At 43.4% G+C, this 25,924-nt stretch overlaps 1 protein-coding gene across 2 annotated transcripts; it reads right to left on the reverse strand.

The window, feature by feature from the left end:
- Positions 1-7,677: 7,677 nt before the first annotated feature.
- LOC135396500 (XK-related protein 6-like) lies at positions 7,678-22,403 on the reverse strand. Of its 2 annotated transcripts, none has more exons than XM_064627510.1 (6): positions 21,850-22,403; positions 21,504-21,706; positions 16,391-16,634; positions 16,099-16,330; positions 10,745-10,959; positions 7,678-10,260 (listed from the first exon to the last, which is right to left on the reverse strand). In XM_064627510.1, exons 1-5 carry the CDS (start codon positions 22,188-22,190, stop codon positions 10,798-10,800), a joined length of 1,182 nt encoding a protein of 393 aa, XP_064483580.1. In that variant the 5' UTR covers positions 22,191-22,403; the 3' UTR covers positions 7,678-10,260; positions 10,745-10,797. The 2 variants fall into 2 exon arrangements, with proteins under 2 accessions (XP_064483580.1, XP_064483579.1); XM_064627509.1 differs by having other exon boundaries at positions 16,391-16,679; positions 21,850-22,401.
- Positions 22,404-25,924: the final 3,521 nt, after the last annotated feature.

A 25,924-nucleotide genomic window follows, 5' to 3' on the forward strand; every position in this document is an offset into this window, starting at 1 on the left:
GGGCACGTCTCAGTTTACCAGGCAACTGCTATAGCCTGCTGCTGCAATGCCGTTGATCACTGACGCTCGCGCAGTGCATGTCTCAGTTTACCAGACAACTGCTATAGCCTGCTGCTCAAATGCCGTTGATCACTGACGCTCGCGCAGGGCACGTCTCAGTTTACCAGGCAACTGCTATAGCCTGCTGCTGCAATGCCGTTGATCACTGACGCTCGCGCAGTGCATGTCTCAGTTTACCAGACAACTGCTATAGCCTGCTGCTCAAATGCCGTTGATCACTGACGCTCGCGCAGTGCACGTCTCAGTTTACCAGCAACTGCTATAGCCTGCTGCTCAATGCCGTTGATCACTGACGCTCGCGCAGTGCAAGTCTCAGTTTACCAGACAACTGCTATAGCCTGCTGCTCAAATGCCGTTGATCACTGACGCTCGCGCAGTGCATGTCTCAGTTTACCAGACAACTGCTATAACTCATCACAAAAATATTACTCTATATGTTCTATGTGTCGCGAAGATGGCTGTGCGTGGTACGCATGCGCCCCTACATAGTGACAACATGAACAAAAAAAAAGTGAATGAATAAATTTTGAATACGAAACCTCGCGTAATAACGGGTCATTCAGCAATCATGGCGGTTTTGATCACCAAGTGTGGCTAAGTACAAATTTCTTTCTTTTTTCTTTCTTTTCTTTTCTTGCAGCTCGTCCCATCGTTCCTGCAGAAGGTAAGACTTGCACACTCCCGTAGCTTGAAAACAATGACCTGCATTCATTGTAACACTATTTGTTGCAGAGTATCTACTGTGCTCTCTTTCGACAGAAATGGATTTTCCAGCATTTCCAACCGATGGCATCTGTAATATCGTCTATTTAATTGTCCACATGCGAAAGAATGGTCTTGCGTATTCAGGGAAACAAGGAAAAAAAGTATTCCATGAGTTTCAGAGGAATAAAACAACCGTGAGAAACACCGAGTTCGGTCTGGATTTCCAGTTTTCGTAAGTCTCTCTTTTCTGGAGGGAAATCTTTTACAAGCAGAATACGCTAAACACGAGCAGGAGTCCCAGAGATGGCATGGGTTTCGCAACTGACGTGGCAGGCAAACGACCATTCAGTCCCGGTTTGTTAGAAATGTTTACGCCAGTTTTGTAACTGTTTGCATGTGTGTCGAGAAGAAGGCATGGCTTTCCTTTGGACCGTATTTCACAGTTTTCTGACTCTCAGGGAAGCAGATGACCGTTGTTTCTTTCAATCTTTGTTTGAGTTATTTGATCCCCAATCTTCTTCCATTGTTCTGCTCCGTAAATGTAACACAGCGGCTACGATCGGCGTGGTATACTACTTGTCAGCTGGATGCAGGGTGCCATCGGATGGGAAAGTTTTTAAGACTCCTGTTTCTGTTTCTGATTGCTCGCTTATTTGAGGCATAATTCGTGTCACAAGAAAGAAACAAAGCTGATGGCACATATACAGTGGATGTTGTCCACAAACTGCGATGTGGAGCATTTTTGTCACCGATCGTTCCGATGTACCCCTTTAAATCAGTTGTGATACTCACGCCTCAACAGGACGTTTAATATATATGAAGCTGAGATCCAAGTGTCACATGGCGCTTTGTGTGAACCGGGAGAATCGGGTGCGGAAGGGCTTATCATGACCTTACCATCCAAAATGGGGCCCTACATGTCTACCCGTTAATGAAGATATGAAAGAATAACTGTCTTCCGAAACAACGTTATAGTGTTCTCTTGAGCAGACCTGTACCAAATACTGCACAAAAGTATTTAAAATAAGATACTAACTACTCTACGTAAAACGTATTTAAAATAGAGTACAAAATATGCAAAACTTAAAGTAATTTGAGTAGAGTACTAAAAACTAAGTATTTAAGATGCTCTTTAAAGTACTTTAGTGTTAGCAGTAAGTGAAAGGCGTATTTTGAACGTGGCCTTACAAATGAAAGGAATAAACTTCATCGGCCATGCTTAAGCATATCCCTCATATGCAACGTCTTGGTGAACTTTGGTGAACCCAAGTAAACTTTGTTGATATGTAACTAGTTCTGATCGTAACACTTCGTAATCCCTCCTGTATGTCCGTTCAGGTCTTTCAACCTATGACGCGTGTTTATTGCTTTGCTGACAAAGGAGATAAATGCCGGGATTCTCTTGTACATAATACTTTGGTCATTCACCTGGCAATATGAACCGGAACATCTTTCTGACGAAGTTGGCTATCGACAACCAAGGCCAAGCGTGGGACCGTCTATTGTGCAGGAAATGACAGATTCGCGAATTCCTGTGGAAAAAGAGAGAGAGGAAAGGCGGATTCAGTTAGCTGAAAATCTCGACACTGCGGGAAATGTCCTGGATATGGCTTGACGAGGAAGGAAAGTATTTTGAGTACAGAGTAGCAATTGACGAAAAAAGCATTTTGAATACCTTGAAAATACTTGTTGCAAAAAGTATTGGGTAGAGTACCAAAATACCGGAAAAGGTATTTAAAATACTGTATTTTGAATGCGTACTCAAGATACGTGCAAGTCTGCTCCTGAGTGTTCACTGGCACAGTGAGTGCGACAAAGAGAAAGAAATGGTGGAGGGAAATAGAGGCAGGGCCATGGCATCAAACAAATGGTTTCTAGGTTTACAATAGCGCCATCATTGGAATGACGAGCGGTACTATCACTTCCAAATCCCTTGGATACGATCACTGGCGGGTGTGCTCTATAACGCTGAGAATAATTCCATATTCCTTCTTATTTCTCCTATCAGGAAGATAAACCAGACAGCAAGGCTCCTCGCACAAAGAGATGTTGAGAAATTCACTACTTTTGGCGCTCTTACCCAGGTGGAAAATATTTGCAATTGCAAGTGGAACCACTTGCAAGTTGTTTATGAAACAAATACCCCTTTGAGAAACCACTTGGAAATTGTCCACTTAAAAATCCACTTGGAAGCCGTTCCACTTTGGAAACCACTTACATATCCTTGTTAGGTCCCAAATAGGTCCCAAAGTGGAAACACTCTACGCCCAGTAACGGTTACGTACCACACGAACATCAGGTACATTATCTTCTTCTTTCTATGATTCAAGAGGTACGGCTAACGTGATAAAATATGAAGTACCGCACACATACCGTTTCGTGCATGAGGTACACATGCGATACGATTCGCCTTCGCCACGTACGAATGAGACCAGACAAACGTCAAATATTGTCAGTTCTCATTTCAAGCTTCCAACCTGACATGGGCAAGGGAATCATGCCGCCAGCGAAGTCAAAACTGAAAAGGTCTCACACATTCGGCGACGTGCAGAAAACACACACACACAATGAGGTATTAAGCAACACACTATTTTATTACGAAAATACATACCTTGAAAGTGGCATCCAGGTTGACACAATAATGGAAAACATCTCGCGCACACTGTCGGGAAGTGTTTCACACGTATACACATGTTTCAATGTCACAAGGTATCGCACAATGGACAGAAAATATGACAAGCTGCAGTCCGCGTTTCTTAAAGGGAGTATGAAATTTCCCGAACCCCCATACTTTTTTTCGCTGGAAACTGTTCTTCCCGCTGAGGAACTAATATGCCACAAATTTTTCCGGACGAAATCGCTCCACTCTGCGAGGAGCGCGCGCTCGAAATGTCTCTTCCGCGTTCCTCCTCTCCCGCGCACATTCTCCCGTCGACGGTGTAACTGTACGGACCGCACTTCTGTTACCCGTTACGTCACCGGTGTTGCGCAACGTCAAGTAATGCTGCGAGCGCGCTGTGGCTGGCGCCGTCCAGGCGCGCATAGAAGGAGGTCTCTGGCCGCGTCTGAGGGTTGAAGTTGGAGCATTACGTTTTCTTGCTTGGAGGCGTTCGGATAGCACGCTATAATGAACAGCTTCTTGCGTGTGAATCGTTAGCTACAGTTGAGCTAGCATGTATGACATGTGAGCTGTACTTTTTCATCGAATGTATTCGTCCTCTGCTCTGCGGCTGTTCACAACAAGGAACTCAAGTACCACAGTGTCTTTGAGAGTTTTGCTGACGAGTTACGTGGGCCTCTATCGATTCACCGCAACGTGTATTGGTTGTATCGCCGTCACCAATTGAAGGTCTCTGGTGGTTGCTTGGCGTTGCAGTTATTGTTACGTCAGTTGCAGTTATGTTTACGTGTCGACAATCTGACAACAAAGCAAGTGCGTTGTGAAGTGCGACTGTGATATTTGGAAGATGCCCACTTTGTTGCTCGATTTGTTTGCACAAATTATCGTAAAAGACTGGGTGGTCTAATGTTTTGTTTTACTTTGTTTCAACTCGTGTTCTTCGTCATCATTACTGTTATTATTCAAAGCAGCTTCGCGCCTTCAGGCGATTTTGATTTACTCTGCATTTATTGTTCTACAGATGGCTGTATTTCCTTCCATCGAAACACTTCTTGTTTGTCTAAGATTATGTTTCATGCAAGAATTTATTTATGATCACGTCACGTATTCTGTATTCAATGTTGAGCACGTCGTAAATCTGAACGTTTAGCATTGCCAACCACCATGCCTACAAAGCTCAGCTGTAGCGTATTGTGTAAGAGTATTCTGCACATCGTCACTGCACATCTGACAAGTGTTTGTCGTTTAACAAATTTATTGTTCAACCAGGCGTCCAATACTCTGTAATACATCCCGAAGACTGGGAGACACAATCTCACGACACCAGTTCGCCTGCTTCATGCCGTCTTATATTATTGTGTTACGTAAGCTTGAAGTCACCAGTTGAGGTAACTGGAAAGAAGCAAAAAAACCCCAGTACTGACGTAGCATGCCCAATATTTTGCAATTAGAAAAACGACAAGTAATTGGTACTATTTCAAGAAAACTGCTTGTTGGTCCTCTGGCGGAAATCTGCTTTCTTTGTGAAAGAACTATTCCATTTGCCACTGGGACAGAGTCCTCGCTATGCAGGATCATCCGAGGGTGTGGGCACACTTGTATGTGCGTCAAAGACGAGGGCATCAGGCTCAAACAGCTGAAATGTTGACATTTAGCTCAAATAGTACAATAACTAAGACCTAACGTCTACATATACACGTTATATGCTATACATGCATAATTTTTATTTTTAATAGAACACAGGATATGTTCTATTTTACACTGTCACACCTCATCTAACAACTGTATTGGCACCAGTGTTACCAGCAAGTAAGGGCTGAAGTTGCTGCACGGCCTTGCAGAATGGCCAGAGCAAGTTGAACTGGTTGAACGCAGCAGTACACCGGTATGATAATGGTTGGTAGGGTTATTCTTTGGTAATGTGAAATAAAGTGCAGAGTTGTAGCAGGAACAAAATCTCATGAGGACATAGTGCATCAAAGGTTTAATTTTAGTTTAAGTTTAATTTAGTTTTAATTTTAACTTAGAGGTGACCTGCAGAGCACTTGCTGGATTGTCCTGGTATGTTACCCTGGTGAAGGACTTCAACTGCCATACACATGGGCCAGTTCCGGTGAATGGAAATGATTTAATATAACTGAGCAATGGTTATAAGATAAGGAGTGTAAACAAGAAAATGTCCCCCTCAATATCATATTTGTGCACATGATAAAGCAAACTGTAAATCAAATGACAAAAAAGGTAAAAAAAAACTTGTGAACAATATACAGAGCCCGAATGGTAGGGAAGACGCTGCATTAAAGAGGAATCTGGAAAGAGGGTGCACAGGCATTTGTCTGTTCTGAATAGTGGGTTACAATGATTATGCTGTCTCACCTAAGGGGTTTCCGGCTCCGCTGAGGAAGTCACCTGTGAACATGAAAGCAGCTGAGTGAAGAGAAAAGAACGGATACGTATGTTCAACATATTACATAAATATTCTTTTGAAGTATGGTTTCTAAGACCATGCTAAACGAAGTGTACTTTTATCAACAGTGCACCACCTGAGTTTAGGGACTAGATTCGGTAACTTGTATTTTCTTTGTGCCGTTGGGTTCTTTCTTTTTTCTCTCTTTTCTTTTTTTTTCTTTTTTTACTCTCTCTGTGCCGTCAGCGGCGGCAAGGTTCAGAGTCACGCAGATGTTAAATTAACCCATTCACGCAATCCCGAAATCTATGATAGCATTTGAACCATACTGACTGAGAGACCTTTGTTAGCCCCAATAACGAAAAATACTCACACCATCCATTACACCATCCAACGCCATCCAAATACTCACACCATCCAACGTACATCCAGTACGTTGAAGAGATTCAGCGTACCCTTCGTAAATCTGATCATGCTAATGTCCGCTAAAAACACGAGCAGTCAATGGCACCACATCGTCTTTCCACTCCGGCGGTCCGATTGCTTCGTGGCACCAAAAGCTGTCCGTCTCGTCACTGGGAAGCATGACGGATACCAGGCGAGTATTGACGTAAATTAGGACAACCAACTATCCAACATCGTCTCGGCATGTCGATAAAAACCACAGGATGCGACTGCGATAAACTGCGACCATCGCGCGGAAGCTGCCGTCATGGAGATTTCAACTCCCGATGAATGCATACGCGAGATCCTACGGCGCATGCTCCTGGCGGGAGCCTTCGGCTTGGCCACAGGTCACGATGACGTGTTGCCGAGCCGGCCGTGGTCCCGTCAAGTTGCCCGCTGTGTCTCCGCTCGGCAGCTCGCCACGGCGCGGCGCCAGCTATCCTCCCTTCGCCGCTCCATTTAAATTCGCTCCCGAGAATACTCCTCGAATGATGAAGGTAAAATTTTGGTTCTAGACTCGGAAAAAGGTTTACTTTCTGATGAAAACGAGAAAAAAGTAATTTCATAGTCCCTTTAAAGTGTGCCGCAAAAAGCGGCCGTGTGCGACAGTGGTGGAGGGTAATACTATCGTCTGACCTTGCGCTGACGACAAACTGTCAACACTTGCTGACTGGTTCAGAGAAATGTTGACTGCTAGTCAGCTGTTCAGGGCTCAGAAGAAGTGTTGCTTTCAGAGTCACGAAGTGTAATGCTCCCAGGGAACCTACGGAGGCGGGACAATGAAATCTTCTATGCGTGCAGTCACCCCCTCCAGTCCCGAATGCTCCCGAGGGAACTGGTTTACCAGGTACAAAAGGAAAAAGCCCTCATGACACCAACAAAAAGAAAAAAGAAACGACAGGCTGTAACATCGAGTGAACGGGAACGTGCTGACATTATGCCGTTATCAGACACGTGCGCATCGTCCTTCTCCTCTTCGTTACACCCCGCTGGGTGAGTCGAGACTGAACACATGCAGCTGTGTTTGTGTAGATTTGAGGACACTAATGAGTTGAAAGTCTGTGATAATGAGGGCCAGCAATGCCTGCCCTATGTTGAAGGCATGTGTTGGCGAGGGGCAATGGAGGGGTTCCGATGTTGTGAGTAGAATTCTCGTGATGGCAACAGTGTAAGAGAAGGTGGTGCGGGTAAGCATAGGTACTGGAGTGGGAAGTGTGGTGAGGGCGATTGAAGGGCCGTGTACATGCGCTCATGTGAGGTGAGTTTTAATGAAGTTGACAATGCCAATGTTTTGTGAGCTGAAAGTGCTTGAAGCCGCACATATTGTCCCAAGCATTTACTGCAATGTGAGCGAATCTTCAAAATGCTTACCATTTGAGTTGAACGTAACTGCACATCCCGTTACTAGATGATGCGCAGCACTGCAAAACATGTAGCCTTTTTATTTGAATAATTTAGGAGTTCTTTATTTTTTCAGCAGACACGTTTGTGTTCACGGCATTACAAAGCCATCTGAGCAAATATTCAAAATACAGTGTTGATCAAACGTCCTGCATCACTTGTGCATCCGGCATATTGGTGCATTTTGCTAAGAGTGACACTATAGTGCTATGACATCATCCTATATAAAGTTCTGTGCATTGTTCTTACATGTTTGGTCAGTTGTGTCTGTATACAAGGTATTTTTCTAAACGTTACAAAATTCTTGAAAAAAAAAAGACCATGAGAGCAACACAGGCGTCGAAGAGAGTATGCAGCTACTACATGACTAATTCCGTAGTATTCAATCAATGACATTATAATTAGATGTGTTCAAGAAACTCTGAGATAGAACAATTGGAGTCATTCATTGTTCGAAGCCACTCTCCTTTTCAAAAATCCTGAAATGCAAACGCACTTTGAGATATCCATTGCCAAATTTTGCTATGCAAGTGAGCTAAAAGCGAGACTAAGCACATCGTGGGCACAGGAAGGACAACTTCCATTCCATGTCGAAGAGTGGCGTGCTTTGAAGCGATGGAGCTGATTGGAATAAGTGCTGTTCTGATGTACAGATACGTAAACTGCACTGAGGCCCAGACTAGACGCAGATGTTGAAGCTCGTCGCCTCCCTGCGCTCCTTAAGTTCTAGTTTCTATATCAGCTCACTTCATCAAATACAGGAACAGTAAGCAAGCAAGCTGGTGTGTAGCTGAGGTAGCATAAGGTAGCAAAATTCCTTGAGTCTGCGGAGCAAGACAGGGATGAAAATGACACAGACCCAAGTAATTATGCTACGTACATTCTTCATTTGCATTTGGCGATGGATATCTCGAAGTATGTGTGCAAGTCAGGATTTTACAAAATGCGATGGTATAAATATTGACTAGCTATTTTTCTTCTCTCTCACATTTTCCCAAAAACATAATAGTTTATAAATTTTAGGTAACTAGTCATCTAGAAGTTGCATGCTCATTGACAGAGAATCCACGTGACAGTTTTCTCACATGCCAAAAACAGTATATGTGCTGTTCTCATAGTTTTTATAAAAATGTAATGGTTAGAAAAACACCCTGAATTGTAATGGTACAAAAAGGAAACTGCCTCTACACAAATACAAATGTGGTGCACTCCATCAGCCACGCAGTCGTAAGTCCCCGTCAGCCCAAAAGCGTCAGCCAGCATGTGAAACATTTGACGTGTCTGACGCTTTCTCTCTTCTCTCCTTCTAAAGAAGCACAATAATGGGTGCGTTAAGTAGGCATCCCCCTTTCGGCGCGCTCAAGTCGAGGGTATGACACACCCGGAGCGGCCACAAAAAAGTGAAAAGCAACTTTAAAGTGCTATACTGCTCGCTCGCTCATGCCACTTCCAGTTGTCTGCTCATGCAGTGCACGGACGGAGGTTACAGTGCCTTAGTTTGAACCTATAGTAATCGAAAAGGGAGCATCGGATAACATAAGATGTCCGTATTTTGATTCCGAGCCCACGCTTCAGAGGCCGTCCTGCCAGTGCTTAACAGGAAGTATGTCACGGAAAATCTCAAGCATCCGGGGTGCTTGTCGTCGGCTTTCATGCACCTAAGTGAAACCGAAGTGCAAAAACTGGCGCGGAGTCTCACACTCCCAGGTGCGCGAGTGGCACTTGTGTTGCGTTAAGTGAGTGGCGCCTGAAACACTCGCACTCCGGGGCACCTACTTAACGCACCCAATGCGGCTGGCTTACCATTGATCTCGAACAATTTGCCCAATCATCACGGAAGATCATTTGAGGAGACTAATGAGAGCCGCCTCGCATTATCATTCTTCATCAGAGAGAGGGGGAATGCACAAACTAAGGTTTTATTCACACATGCTTTGCTGAAAACTACTGCATTATTATTCCAACTCTTACATGAAAATCATTGCAAACATCAACATTGATATCAAAATGAGAAGGCCACACCTGCATAGCCAGTGCAATAGGCAGGACTTGCAACCTTTTAACACATGTTGATACATATGTTGACAGAAGCTACCTCAACTGTTGTCTAAATTGCAGAAGAAAGACACGACAAGTGACGCAAGACTGCGTCAAGACGCAGTCATAGATACTCATTCTAGGTAACTGCTTGTCTCAAGTGTTGCTCATCCTATTACCACACAAAGCAAGTTTGTCACTGCTCCTCGTTGCTGTTCCTCAAGCATTCATTGAGATCTGTAGCACTTTTGAAGAGAGATCCTATGTTTGCACCTTTGGCTTCACATGGTTGACAGTCACGTATCCTTCAACGTAGTTTCACTGCTGTTATGCTCTTGGTCATAGTCCTTGTTCATATTTGTTTTACAGTATGTTGAATTATTAGGTACTTCAGTAACTGTCCAGGCCTTCTTTTGCTGCCTTTGCCTTTTCAACATCCAAGGAAAGCCATGCTGCTGAAAATTTCGCGGAGTTTTGTAATGCCTCAGCAAATGTACTTCATTGGGTCCAAAACGTTTAGGTGGTTGTCAGACTCCGCTAGCAGACTGATGATGATCATTGAATGCACCTGATGCATGGCATACTGGAAACCAAATGAGAGTCAACTTCCATGAAAGGGGTAAGTTGCCTCCCAAACTCTGGTTTATAGATATCTATAAAAGTACCAGAGGGCTGCTTGGTAGGTCCTCTGCACAGTCCCAAGTCAAAGTTGTACCAAAGAACACACATTCTATTTTCTGAGAATGTAACTACAGTAAATGAAACATTTATCTGCTGTGGTAAAGGCCTCCAGCTTGAGGCACCATCCCCACACAATTGAGCGAGTGATGACATCAAGAGAAAGAGGAAAGCTGCAAATCATGAATCGCTGGAAGTTTTGAGAATTGGGGATCAACATCAGCACAGCAATCACACGGCCATTGACGTTTCATAGTACAATGCTGCTATTCTGGTCTACTTGAAAACTTGGGCTGCAATTCTGATGGAAAGTGCAGGCTCTATTCTGCAGACACCCCAGGGCGGTCTTGAACACTTTACCATAAGGAGTTACCAGCACAGATACTTGCCTTCTAACTTTAGAGAAATTTCCCTTCCCTACAGATTGCTTCTTTCTCCCTGCTCACACTCTTGTTTCTTTGTATCCCTGAACTGGTGTCTCATCCTTTTCCTCCACCAGTTGGCCGTTGCCAGAGTTCGAATGCGTCTTTGGTGCTTCTAATGCACTACTAGCCACAGGATACACGACGGACATACTTGGGTGCATCCATACATAGTACACCATCTGGAAGACAATATGAAAAAGAACAATTTAATGTTTTAGAAAACAAAGTTATAACTATATTCCGAGGTTTTGGGGAAATATTTTTTGCCAAATTTGGGGAGTAAAAATCGGGTGGAACGGCAGCATCAAATTCGGGTGAATTTAGGCGTAAAACTTTTGAAATAATATGTTACAGGTAAAAATCGTCTTTATCAGGCTTATCATACATATGACAAATGTAAAAGGAAAACAGCTTAAACACTAAGTAATAACACTGTCTGTGACAAAACGAGGACGGTGGTCTATGGCAATTCAAATATGCATTGAATGAAATGGTAATTAAAATCTACATGGTAGTGCAAACCTGTACATGGATTAAAGTACTACTTCACTTAATGTTACAAGTCTTCACGTGAGAAACGCTTTTGTTTTCGTTTCCGCGTCGAAGTAGGAGAAAGAGCGTCCGAAAGTTCCGTTACAGACAGAATGGCGTAGATGCAGGCTAGCTGGTGGATAAACTCCATGATGGGCAAGCCTGTGATATGCCATAAGATATAAGCCTGTGATAAGCCATGATAGGCAAGCGAAGGCTTGCCTATTATGGAGTTCCGTTATGTTTGTCGATTCATCGGTGACTCTCTTACTTTGGCTACAGACTCGTTTCTTTTGTGAACTACTTTGTTGCTACTAAGCTGCTTGGCGTTGTTTCGGCCGCGGGGAGCTACAGCCATCCCAAACAGGCGCCACAGACACAGAACTGCCACGTGTGCTGTAACGTTTTCACGACATGCGTGCGCTTGGCGCATTCCTGGGTTCACGCTTTCTCGCTTCCTGCAGTTAGCCGTGATACTTCAGGGCTCAGAAGAAGTATTGCACCTAGAGTCACGATGTGACCTGTGTGACCTTGGACAATACACTGTAATGCTCCCAGGTCACGATGTGACCTCTGAAAACCAAATTTTTCAATGCCTGCGGAGACTGTACGCCGGAATCTGTCGACTACCGATATTCGCACGTGAACGCTGGTGGTCGACAAACGTGACAACATTGGCGCGCGTCATTCGCTCTGTCCACGTCCCATACACTTCAGGTGGCCATCCGCCGGCGTTTCTTTGCGCGTACAAGACCACGGTGAATGCGACGTTTTGATGCTGCGGAAACGGCCCTGCGTTTCTTTCGTCCTCACGGTTCAGATGTCATCTCCTTCCATCAATGATCCCTCCCTCTCTTCAACTATTGCTGTCGTGTGCCGTGGTTCCGCGCCGCGTGAAAAAGAACCCCCGGTTCGGGGAGAAATCGTGCTTTACCCTAATCACTAAATGTGTGAATCGGGGGTAAATTTGGGTAAGAATTGGGTAAAACCTGAAAAACTCAGACCCTAACTGATAGACAGGCCTTATAACTGATCAGGTGGATAGCATAGCACACTGCGTTACTATTGTATTACTAATGTAGTGGCGTGCGGTGTTACCATGTAGCGGAGTTCCAGAAAACAAGACGTTCAATCAACCCAAGTATTTACACATGCGTGGTTCCCAGAACGGCTCCAGTTTCCGAATGACGGCATTCGGGCTAATCTGCTGTCACATGCCCTAGCATAGCTGCGTGTCTTCAGCTTTTTCAGCTGACGCCACTACAACTGTTATTCAAGGGAATATGGAATGTCTTGAAAGCCTGTCCATTAGCACCAACCACAAACTTGTCCAACCGGTTGCTGTGTGAATGACCGCCCAAGAGAACATTGGGATAATGCCCAAAACCAGTGGGATAGATGGGATACGTAGGTGCTCATATTAGAACGTATGGTTGTAAGACATTGCTTGGTAAATGTGTTATCATTGGAAGAAGTAGATATAAAATTACCTGTGAGATAATCGAAGCGGAAAGAACAATAAAGCTAGGGGACACATGTGCTAGCACCCCCACTATTTCTGTGTGTCATAAGGAATTAGCTTATGTAGGAATTCAGAGTCGCCACTTAATGGAGGGCTATTTTGACTGCTATTCTAAGGTCTTCAATAAAAAGTGTGTTGGAAGTAACCACACATGCTTGCTGTCTTTTCTGACCCCATCTCAGTAGTTCTGTGCTTCAAGACACCTCCTGCACACATTAGAGGTCAACGATGAGCATTGTTCTTGTGCAAAAACACATTATATTTGCTGTACGACCAGCTGCAGCAAAATTTGAAAACAAAACATGATGGGTTACTAGTGTGCCCAAAGGTCATTAACATCATAATTGCTTACTTACATGGATACTGCGTGGTTTTTACATTACATGCATATATCTTCCAAATGGCATAAAAAGTGGCAGCCCTTCGTAATGCTTTTTAAAAAATATGTATGTAATGCATGAAAAAACAATGTAATGCTCCTCGTCTTCAGGTGTCACACCCCCACCCCTCAATGGTTGGCACAAACATTGTACAAATTAGCAAACATGTACAAGTAAGTGGAAGTAAATCACTTGTTGTGTAGCGCCTTGTTCTCATTATGGTTGGCCAATGAGTTAGATACCACTTTCCATCGTGCTTCTTTTAGTTAAGATAATGGTCTGGAAAGAAGTGGCTGGTATGTAAGGAGTCCAAACAAAAGGTAGCTTTGTGCAAACCCGGTTACTTCTTGTGGGGTGCGGTTTACTCGTTAACGACGTCAGTAAGAAATTCTTGCATAACCATCCACTCCCAGTGCCCGTTAGGAGTGACAAAAGCAGTGTTCTGAATGTCATCAGGGTTCATTGGTACCTGCCAATACCCTGATGTGATACCGAGGATGCTGAAGTACCACGATGGTCCCAATGAATTCAGTACATCGTCTATGTGCAATAATGGCACAGTTGCAGCACTGAGCTTCCTGTAGTCTATACACATCCACATTCGCACTTCCCCCTTTTTCTTGGCGAGAACGACTGGAGACGCATATGGTGATAGGGAACGTCTCATAGGCCCTGCTGCAGCAGTGACTCTACTTGTTTGTCGATCTCCATCCGTGCACTGTGGATTGGTTCATAGTGCAATAATGTGATGCAGTGCTGTTCAGTGGTAATGGGTGCCTATGTTAGTTTGAGACATGGGTAATGTCTTCTAAAGCCTTATGCTCCATTGAAGTGAGATGAGAGTACTTAGTGGAATTCGAATGCTCCAGTACAGTACCACAATCGCCGAGGGTAGAATTTGTGTTGGGGTATGGGAGAACCGGTGAACGTTCATCCAAGCGTGTAGCACCTTGCAAAAGGGTTACTGTTGATATATCGAGTGATAATCCAAAATCACAAGCTGAGAAGTAATTCAGTTTGCATGCCCCGTAGCATGTGAACTTGGACTTCTCGCATGACTGTGCAAATTTGGAGGTGAACGTTGACGTGACACAACGTTTGAGATGGTGACATGACTTGATGAATTCCAAATGAGCTGAAGTTGAAGTGCTCTGATGCGTTTTCACTGATGCAGGTGATTGCTCCTCCTGAATCAAGAAACACGCTAATGATGATCCTGATCATCTACGAATGCAGCGAATTACCTTGGATTGCTTTCCCAGTTTCTCTGGTCCTCGATTATAACAGAAACACCTGGTCACTACAGAAATTTCGTGGGACATTTTCATACCTGCTATTTCCCACAGTCTTCACTTCTGCTCATAGCACTCCCTGACAGCCTGTCCCCATTTCTGCTGGATATGGACGAACGTCCGGGATGGGTCTGAGACTGAGGCGCAGAAATGAACAATCATGGATGATTTCGCTTCTTCCCATGCCTCACAGACTTCAAATCTTTCAGTATGGTATACCAATGGAATGCTTCTTCCTCAACATAGTTACACAGATTTCTTACTTTGTCACTGTCAGACAAATCTAGGATGTAAGCCTTCCTTTAGAAGTGTCGCAGCGACTTCTTGACCGGAACATCATGAGGTGCTCCTGTATATTTGATGTTAGCCGGGGGGGTTGAGCCTTTGGAGTCATAGTTCTTGGAATGCGGTAGGATCCTGTCGACTCATGTAGCAAGTGACCCACCAACAACATTATTCTCTTCGTCTTCATATATCGCATGTATTAAGGAAGCTCCATCATGAATACAAGTAAAAATTGTGTTACAAAGGCAGTATTTATGATGATTTGAAATTTCTAAACTGTCATAGCAGGGGATATATTTGCTCCATTATTGAAAATATGATGCTCAACTACAGAGGACTGTTTGAGGAAACAGAGACCAAGGCAGAGGGAGATGTAGGGTGCACTAAATTTCTACCTCTTAAAAGAGCAATAAATAATGAATGAATACATATAAATAAATAAAAAATTCATTCAAGTATACACTCAAATAAACTGTTCAAACAAGATAAATAAGTACTGCAATTAGTCAAACAGTCAGAATCACATACACAAAAAATGAGAAAGTAAATTACAGTTTTTAGTAGATCAGAAAGTGTTCAGTGTAACAGTTCTGAAAGCATAAGTAAATACTACAACCATTCCTTTCCACTGGCTGGAATTACAGCACTGAGTGTGGATTCAACAACTTCCTTTATTGTACTGTTTTTGTAGCGTGCTTCCTATCTAATATAACCTACCAATGCGCTGTTATTCCACCAACTGTGCCCAAAATATTCTCAAGAAACTTTGAACATGTGCTAGGGAGCAGTTTCCCTTTTCCTTCTGGCAGCTGCCCATAAATGCAGCAATTGCATGAAATATACAATACATTCACAGGGAGTGTTCGTTGCTCCATTTCCTGGCAGTGTTGTGCAATGATTTTGCAGTTACGAGTTTGGCATTATGTGTCAGGTAATTATTCCCCTGCTAGAACAATGCTGTATGGTGCTTTTTTTATGTTTGTAGTGCTGATAAAAATTTTGTGAACAACATTTAAAATCGGTTATGAAAATTTGATTAGGAGGCCTTTTGGTACCCCTTTGGTTAAGCTAGCACCTTGAGGCCTTTCGACCAAAGTATACGACTACATGTGGTGGCACACAAGGCGATGAACCAACCCCCAGCAGAACAATGGGCTTCTGTAAAAGCCGAAAATTCTGTGGGCATTCTTAAAGGGACACTGAGATATGGCTAAGTGCAGTTGTACACTGTCTTAGTGTGTGGGTAATTTCAAAAGGTTCTGAATGCAGACAACAGAAAAGATAGGTGCCAAATACTCGACTTATTACCATGAAAATGATTCCCACGCAGAAGCTGCAAAAGCTGCCGACCAGCGCCAAGGTGGTGTACCATGGTTTCACCTGCGTGAACAGGAACCATAGACCGAGCAGGAGAGCATTTTCTAAGAAGGTGACACAGTAGAAAATGGCGTAGCGGCAACGCCTACTTCCAGGTGACATGTCTACCATACAAAAGATGTAGATCCCTGCCAAGGCAGCCTTGAACAAGTACCGGTCTTTCCTGAGATAGAGAGAGATATTTGCCAGAGTTGTGGTTCCAACTTGAAGATATTTTTTACACCTTTGCTGGAACTGACCGACGTGCTGGGTGGATAGCAGCCAGGTAAACATAAGAAGCCAATGGCACGTGCACACAGGAAACAGGATCCATGTGAAACGGACAGCAAACAGGGTGAGGGCTGTGAACCGTGGCATGAGGACGAGTACGCGCCACAGGAAGCAGAAGGTAGTGGCCAGCCATGAAATGTTGGGGCTGTTTTCACGTGTGAAACGCACCGTACGGACGTAGCTCACAATGGCCCAGGCTGCAGACAAGGTGCCAAATACAATAGACATCTTCTGGACCAATTCTGCAATACATTGGTTGTGTACCGTTATTGTTTGGTATAATGTAAATTAAAGCAGTATGATAGATTAGCATAAATGCAAGCTGGCTGGTGGAAAAACTCAGGCTAAAAAATCACGAGAGTAGGCACACGAAGAGCATGACACAATACTTAAACCATGCACTGTGACACACTTAAAATGTGACACTCAATTAAACAGTATTTTGGTATAGCAGTAAATATGTAAAACTTCACAAGAATTATAGTTTGCAAGTCCAGCCAATGATTTTAATTGCAGTGCAACCATTTCAATTGAAAGTCCAGGATTGTGAGGCTGACTACAAATTGAGCAGTGGGTGAATTTGTCCACGAAGAAATCAATACCTAAATACAGATATTAGTAGCTTACGGCTTGGAATCATAAAATGTGAAATCATTTTTGAATATATCCATGTAAGAGACTGCTAACCATTGTCAAAAACTCAGCGAGACATTTGACAGCTTGAGTATTAACCAAGGAAGACTGGTGTATTTTCGTTACTGTTTCCATTTTTGCTGCAGAAATATTCCATTTCTGATCCTACGATGTTTGGCTTAATGAAATTTTGCATTTAGCAGCTGCGCTTAATTTATAGTCGAGTACAACTGACCTCAACAGCTCCAAGCTCTCCCATTAAGCTCTATCAGTATCCCCCTTTGCCTAAGTGGTGATTTGATGTCACTTGTACACACCATAGACACAGAAGTAATTTAGCTTCAATGAGATCTGCACCTTTCTCTGGATGAAAAAAAAAAAAATCAACTGTAGAAATGTATCTTCATTCAGCCCTCAGAAAAAAAAGAACAAATCACTCATGTTATGGCATAACATGACTTCTGACGGCTGTTCATGGGCACATCAAAAACTATAATAAATAAATACATGACAGTAACAACCATTACCCAAATTCAATATAAGCCATTCATTTTCATTTCCGTTTCTGGTAGGAATGAATGCCGTATGTGTTTCCGTTAGCATTACCTGCTTCAAATTTGCTAACACATCATTTGTTTCCGCTACTGTTACCGTTCCCTGATACCGTACTAATGTCTCCAAAAGATAAAAAGAAAAGTGCACCTGCTGGTATATCCATGCTGAAGAAGCCTCAGCGATAGGCGAAACACAGAAGGGAGATGACACAAATCACTCATAGCTCAGCATTCTTCAGTATAGAGTTCATCCACCAGCTTTGCTGCATCCACTCACCCGCATCTATGCGATTTTGTCATTCACCTGGTGGTATCATGGCTGATTGACCTATGTACTGTTCATATGTAGCGCTCCATACAGTGCGAAAATGCATAACATGTTAAAGGCTGAAAGATGGAAGTCACTGAAAAGGTTAGCCAGCTTTAGGACCCACATCTTCTGGATTACAGGTCCAGGGCTCTACCAACTGATCTAAGCTGCACTGAGCTGAGCTCTCTTGCACTTCCTCATTGGCGGAGACACCCGCCGTGACATCAGAGCCACATGTGTTTCGGTATTTGCGGTACCAGTTTTCTACGCATCTATTAATCTCTTTGCTGTAAAACTTGGAATGCAGGGTCATATCGATGCAAATATCACTACATCTTGCATCTATCCAGAATAACTTGAGACGAAGTGTTGCAACCCCTTTAATGCAACACAGGCACTACTAATTCATATACTAATCATAATTCATAATGAAACTCCACAACATGTCAGACCACATAAATTATCTGTACCAAGCTGTATATATACCATTCCCCAACCACTAGTTGGTTGTTGCGAATACATCTTAGCTTTCATAGTGAATCCAACAGTCAAGCTTTCTTTAATATTCACAAGCATTCATGTACTAGTCTACATTTCTTCAGGTGTAAAACATTTGTACAAGTTGCACAAGTATATACAAGGAAGGTCCCATGTGAACAGTAAATGGCGAGAGGGAAAAAGAAATGTGGAAAAGGGGAATGTACATACGGCATCACTATGTGTGACCTTGGTCTATTTGCGGCGAGACCCTCACTAGGAATGCCACTGTGCCGCCTCTTGGTGGGGATCTTCGTTTCGGTTTCGTTTTTGTTACTTACAGTAAAAACTGTCATATTGGAATGAAAATGCGATTTACTTACAACACATATGTCATGAATCACCAGGAAATATCAATGCTGGACAGTCTCTTACACGTGCAATGCCTTGATACGCAATGCAATGTGTGAATACTGCCCGGGAATATCCCCACGACACGGTTCGTTCAGTGAACACCAGGGGGCGACTCCGAAACTTCTCGGCGTGAATAGACTGGGTTTGGGGAAAGAAAGAAAATGGGCGAGGTGAACGGATTATCCTACAAAAAATGTTCCCAAACTCAAGGTGACCAGTTTAGACTTGAGCTAGAAGTACAGTCCCTAAACAATGGGTGAAGGCAGCGTAACGAAGCAGCGATGGAGATAACAAAGACGAAAACGATGGATGCAACAAGTGAATGAACTACAATGACAATGAGGAGACCTGCGACAGGGCCAAATTAACGGACAATTTCTCAGAAATGTTTTTCTCAGATTTTTCTGAGGACAGAAATTTCTGAGATTTCTTAGAAATTGTCGTGACGATGGATCACACGTGTTGTTTTGAGAAGGATGTCCTACACGTCGTTAACGTGGAATATTGTGCCCGCTGCTTCTCTAGGGTCAGCAAGATTTTATACACTGATTAATAATGATGTCTCCATTCAATCGCCAATATCACGCTCTGCCTCCTGCTGGAACAGATTGAGCCTCTTTCGACAGTGGGGTGTTTCCTAGTGTGGCTTGGCACATTGGTGAGTTTGTAGCCAGCATTGTGTAATTGGGAGTGCTTCTGACCAGCCGGTGGCCTTTTTGGCAACTGCTGTTCATTAGCTGAAGCATGCAAGCGGGCACTGTGTTTGTCCTTCTATGTTTCATTGCCTCATCTACTATTATATTACATGGGGAGAGAAGTTCCCCACAAGTACTGAATCCTCAGCTGTGCAGAAATTTTTTTCCCCAGTAGTTGTGTCGTTTGGTGACCATGAACTACTGCCATGTACTAGAGTGCAAAAGTGTTGCCAACAAGCAACCTAGTGTACCTCTGAATCGATAATTTTCGGAAAATGACACTGCAAATTATAAGCAGACACGTGAGATTACCACATTGAAATCTTCATTACTTGCACAATTTAGACGAGTTCAACATTGGTTGACATGTATACCCAAACCGTAACTTTCTAGTTACACTTATAATATGGCATAGATGCAGGCAAGCCGGTGGATAAACTCCATACTAGACAAGCCTGAGCATAGGCAAACACAAAAAACCACAACAGCTCACATAAGCAGTCATTGGGTTTTGTTTCTTCATGTTTGCCCATGCTCAGGCTAATCTTCTGTGGTCACACTTACATGCTCCGGGTGCAGTTCTCTGTTCAAAAATAATCACACATATTGGTTTGCTTGATCACTGCAAAGGAATCTCAAAATGCTTTTTTCCCTCATCCAAAGCTCCAGGATTGTTGTTCTTTCATCCACACCACTCGGTGTGGGTGGAAGAACAAAAACCTGTGGGTGACAGAATATCCTGCAGAACAACATGTGACACGATACGGTAACACTAAATAGGAAATATAAGAACACAAATTTTTTTTCTTCACACATGTTGCAACAGCTGGCTGAGTGTACAGTCGGAGCTGGGACTTGTTGAACAAATATCTTTTTGCTGGTGTCCTCCCTCACCACAGGCAGATGAAAACAAAGTTCCATCTATCGATCAAATATTGCCATTGAGTATCTATTGTACTACTTGGTGCGGCCCTATTGAGCTTTTTGCAAAAATATGCACAGTTCCATTTTTGTCAGGAGTGTGCAAGAGTCAAAGAAAGATGCATTTGTTTTAACATCACATACTATGTAAGAATTGCTAAAAATACTACCTGTTAAGTAGGCATGAAATCAATTTTAGATATGTGGTTCTTTGGTCTTGAGATGCTAACATGGTACCGGTCAATTTTATACCTTGCACCGCTTGTGATCGTTTCTTGACCATGGTTACCATTTCTTTCTTTCAAAGACAACTTCATCTTTTCTAAAAGTTACAAACAGTACAAAAATCCAATGCTGAAGCTTTCAACATATTTAATGACACAAGCTTTCTTGTAGACATTTCCTCAGGTGTGAAAGACACATGCTGTACATTTACATAGTAGTAGTAGTTACAAGATGACATGTGAAGCACGCTTTTTGTGTGTGTGTGCTCACATGGTATCCTGTAACTATATAAACGTACAGCATGTGTCTTTCACACCTGACAAAATGTAGTCTGCTACAAGAAAATTTGCTTCATTAAATACGTTGAAGGCTTCAGCGTTGGATTTTTGTACTGCTTGTGCCTCCCGTGGACGGGATTCTCCATCTTTGTGCTAAAAGAAGTTTGTAAAAAACCCATTGGCAGGGTTGCCCAGTGTGAGCTGCACTAATCAAGTGTCTTTGCTCTTGTTGTTACATACTGAGTGCAATTCATAAAATTTGGGAAATCTGGCCAGTAAGAAAGCACAGAAGCACACGTCACCAAGCACTACTATGAACAACCCATTACAAAGTTTGCACCATAACTCCTGTTTTTATACCCGTTGCATGCCAACTTATCACCCTCAACGCAATGGGTGTTAACTAATTCCTAATAACAATCTACAATATTTAAGCCGTGCCAGGCACATTAGCAAGGTGGACGTCGTTCTATCAAAGAGGCTGTACATTTGACCAGTTCTCAGTTTGACTAGTGCTCAGTCTTCAGTATGTTTGGTGCTTTAAGTGCATGATACAAACCAGTAGATGGACTTTGCTGTCTAGTGTTGACGATATAAGCCTGCAGTAACACCTGAGGCACGGCTTCCAGGAATGCCTCAATAAGTCGTAGAATAGATGCGTCGTTGTCCTCCCACAGCATTAAGCGATAGTAGACTCTGCGTTGCTCTGGAGGACGCTTTGTATCTTGGCTACGCAGACCATAGAAGAGCGAACTGAAAGACCTGCGTGCATACATTCGTTCTGTTGATTCACGATCATTGATTCACGATTGATTGATTGATTCACGATTGATTGATTGATTCACGATTCTGTTGAAACGAGGCTCATTTTCTGCGTTAAAAAAAAAAAAAGAAACGAATCTTACCTATAAGCAACACTCAGCTGGAATACGTGGCACATCACTGTCACCCACAACTTCATTCTGTACTCTTTATACAGACCATAGCGCGATTGGACGATATACCACCGTAGGCTAATCCAAGTAATAATCCACGAGGGAAGAAGAATAAATATCAAGGTACAAACGAAGTATGCGGTATTCCCAGCGACGAAGTGTTTGTATACCAAAACCGCGTCTAAGCATATATCCACAAACACCATCACAGCACTCCAAACAAGAACGACTTTGTCGAACCAAGTGAAGTCCAACGTTGGTGAGCACGAGTCCACAACATCGGTATCTTTAGTCTTCCTGAAGCCATCCATGATGAAGGTCGAAATTTTGACAGCAGCTTACGTCAGTCTGCACTCATCTAAATAGTTCACGGTGACTGGAGAATGCACACGCGGGAAAGCTTCCATCGGCGTGAACACCACCAGCACCGGTGCCGGATCTGCCGGACTACAGCACAGCCGCTGGTCAACTTCGGGCATAGCCTATATACTGATTCATGCCTGCCCGCTGAGCGCGAAACACACGCGGAGGGGCCGTTCACTTTGGTGGCGCCAGTTTCTCAGGATCGTGATGGTCATACCGATGAGTGTGCTGGAGAACGGCGCTTGCTATTATGTGATGTAATGCGCGTAATGCGTGAGCGCTTTGTCGTCTGCTACTCCGCGTTGAAATGTGCGCCACGTGTGTGTCGCGCCTAAAAACCGTTGTTTTTAGGTTACCGCGCAAGAATGTCTAAAGGTACTCTCATTAGATACGGGTGTCTGATACATGGCATTGCCTGCCACACGTGCAATTATGTCTTTAACCTCCCGGGCTATTCTAATTACATTTGTGCGCTTCTCCCAGTCCTAGAGACACCCGAAAACGTTTGTGATGGCCGGTGACCACTCGTTACAAAGCAGACATAACGGGGACACGGCTAGCACAAAGCAAACTTTTGTTGTAAAGTAAAGTATGCTACGACAACATGTGAAGTAAACATGAAATTGATATGATTGACGTGGGATGGGGATAACTACAGTACGATCTCTAGGATGATTTGCAATACAATGACTAGGGGCTTCAACTTAAGCGCGTACAACAAGAAAACGGCCGCAGTTCAACCAACGTTTCTTCCAACACAACTAAAGTATCCGACGACAACAACAAGAATTAAAATGGAGCTTGATGGAACGGCGGTGAGATTGGGTAGGGTGAGGCTAACTACAGTGGGATCTGTCGAATGATGAAAAGTTTCATGAAGCAATATAAACAATTCAAAAGACGAGAAAAAAAAGAAAAAAGCCAGAACGCAACTGCGTTGGCGGTCTGTTTCGGAGTTCACATAGCTTCAGCCGCCTTGGTGGAAAGCCGTAGAGAATTCTCCAGACCCGAATGTACAGTAAGCTGCAATTTCTGATGAGTGATACTATGTTTTATTATCATACACCAGGAGCGAAATTATTTAATGGCTTTGACATGCTACCAGTGGCGTAGCCACGGGGGGGCTAGGGGGGGCTCGAGCCCCCCTACCTGCCACGGACCGACCCACGGAAATCGTGCAAATCCGAGGAGAAAATAATATATAGGGGGGGGGGGGGGGTGACAGTGTGACGATCGCGAAAGTTCTTACAGTTCATGGCGTCTAAGCAGCACTCTTGAATGGTTTTCAAAGTATGAGCTTTTCAAAATCCTTCCAATTTCGTGACACCACCTCATTGGACATGACAGCCTATACATGTAATCGTATTGTGCACGTCCAAATCAATTATTTTCGTTCGGTTTTTTTGAACCGCATTTTGCGGCGTGCATGAGTATGTGTGTGTTGTAGCACCCAGGATCGGCGGGGGGGGGGGGCGAGTTTTCGTATCGAGCACCCCCTATCTCGGAGGTCTGGCTACGCCACTGCATGCTACAGCTCAGTGCAGTCCAAAACCTCGAAACATTTATGCCAAAAATGGCCTACACGCTTGATAGGGAACTGCAAATACGCTTGAAAGCACAGCACAGCTGTGGCGGCCCAGAAAGGCCTCTAAACCACCCTTGCGCGGCTGCCCTTCCTGCGTTGAAGTGCGCTTGTCAGGTGTGGGATCTACGGCTCAGTTTGTTGGTCACGGTATCGACGATTGCTTGCTTGGATCAGCCTTGTCATCCCTGCCGTAACTGATGGCATAAATTGTTCAATGCAGGTTTCCTCACAGCCGCCCACAACGTTTAAAAAAGTGTGTGGTGAATGTCAGGCGAAAGGACTGGACGCCGTCGAGGGCATCACTGGTCTGCAGCAAACATTTTAAAGACAGGAGCTTCGACAGAACAGGGCAAACCGTTCGACTGAGGCCTGACGCTGTGCCCAACAAGTTTGACTTCCCAGAACACCTAAAGAAAGTAATAATGCATACGTCATATGTAGAGGCCGGATTCATATGCACTAAAAGCTGGTTGAACACACATGCATGAAAAATTTATTAATCTTGCTCAAAATATGCACCTCTAGAAATTCACTTGCATGCATTTAAAACACGCAACAAATTCAGTGGGAAAAGTATCTTACTTTATGCAGTGTACAAAAAGCATGCAGAGTTGAAAGCATAGATCGAGAAGTTACCCGTCAAAAGGAACTCGTTACGAAGTTACCGTGTGAAAAACGTAACTAAGTTAATAACGAAGTTATTCATCCCGAAACTTAACTCACAGTTACGGCTTTACTCCCAAGTTACTTCGGACACAAAATAGCACTACACAGGTGCAGCGCGTGTGAGCAGTTGAGTTTGACCCTGAATTGCCCGCGTTGAATTTTCGTTTATGTCCAACAATTCGAACGCTTTGCATCTTATTCCCTGTGGGCACACAGCGGTTCAGCTTCATTTCAATAGCAGCAGTTCTTACTTCCTGCACAGAATACTGTCATTGACTGGACATCACGTTTTATGACATAAAATGCCACGGAAGAACCAGAGAGAAAGTAAGAAAATAAGTGGACGTTTGGGAAAGGTGAATTAAAAGTAACTTCTAACTTGGCTTAAGTTACTTTGGCAAAGTTACCTGGAAAAGAAATGAGTTCCTCTGAAAGTTACCACGGCGCAAAAGTACAGAGTTAAGTTATAAGTTACCAAAAAAAGGAACTTCGTTACAGTAATGAGTTTCCTCAAACTCTGGTTGAAAGTGTGTATTTGCATGAAAGTCTAGCCTCTATGAATCATGTTCCCTAGTTAAGAGTTTCAAGCGATGGTTGATGATTGGAATCAGTACTGCATGAAGGGCACCTTAAAGCTGCAACTAGTCCAATATATGAAAACACTCCTGAATTATGCATTCATATGCAGTTAAAAGCCACTCCATATTGGATAGGACAGTACTAAGATGGGCAAAAGCATATTAAGAAAAAAGTATTGCATGAAAATTTTGCATAACGTACAAACTCGTATTAGTGGGACATACAAACACACCAGCCACATGTCTCTTTGGTGCGTTCCAGCATGTTTACTTTACTTCGAGACAATAAATAATTTTTCAACCTCGAATGTCTACTCTTTATTCTCCCTGCTTAAGTTTGCGACAATATATGTTTGAATGCAACCCAAATGAAAACAATGTGGTCCGTGTGATCAAAGAAGTTTCCCAGTGCTACAGCAGTATTGGACTGTACCACCTTGCCAAGGAATATACAGAGAAGGGGACAGCAAGGCCTCATCTGCGAAAGAAATTGTCAAGGTTGATCAGATTTAACAACCAGTAATTCACTCTGCCCACTTACCTGGTTGACTGCTTCAAACTTGCTGTTGCAACTGTACTTGTGATACTTTGATGTTGGAGCTTTCACCACAATACCTTGCTACTTAGCCTTTATTCACTCTACCTCTAGTTATTTTGAACTGTCTTTACCGCCATTTACTTCCCCAGTGCACATATTTCTAGTCGATATGTTTTTACCGTCATATAGCCTTTATATCACATAATATCATTCTAGTCGTTTGGAAGTGCTTTAGTGCCGTTCGGCATTTCGTGTCCTAACTAGTCATATATAAACTTCCTGTGCAAAGCATAATGTTTATACCCAAGCATATTA

Source organism: Ornithodoros turicata, chromosome 6 (genome assembly GCF_037126465.1).
Source record: "Ornithodoros turicata isolate Travis chromosome 6, ASM3712646v1, whole genome shotgun sequence".
Lineage (NCBI taxonomy): Eukaryota > Metazoa > Arthropoda > Arachnida > Ixodida > Argasidae > Ornithodoros > Ornithodoros turicata.

What these genes read in the sequence shown, in the direction of transcription:
- LOC135396500 (XM_064627509.1), bottom strand. Translation starts at nt 22,190, where the DNA reads ATGGATGGCTTCAGGAAGACTAAAGATACCGATGTTGTGGACTCGTGC. An exon ending in GTCGGTCAGTTCCAGCAAAG is followed by an intron (nt 16,331 to 16,390) that starts GTGTAAAAAATA and finishes TCTCTATCTCAG; the next exon opens with GAAAGACCGGTACTTGTTCA. An exon ending in GCGTGGGAATCATTTTCATG is followed by an intron (nt 10,960 to 16,098) that starts GTAATAAGTCGA and finishes ATTGTCTTCCAG; the next exon opens with ATGGTGTACTATGTATGGAT.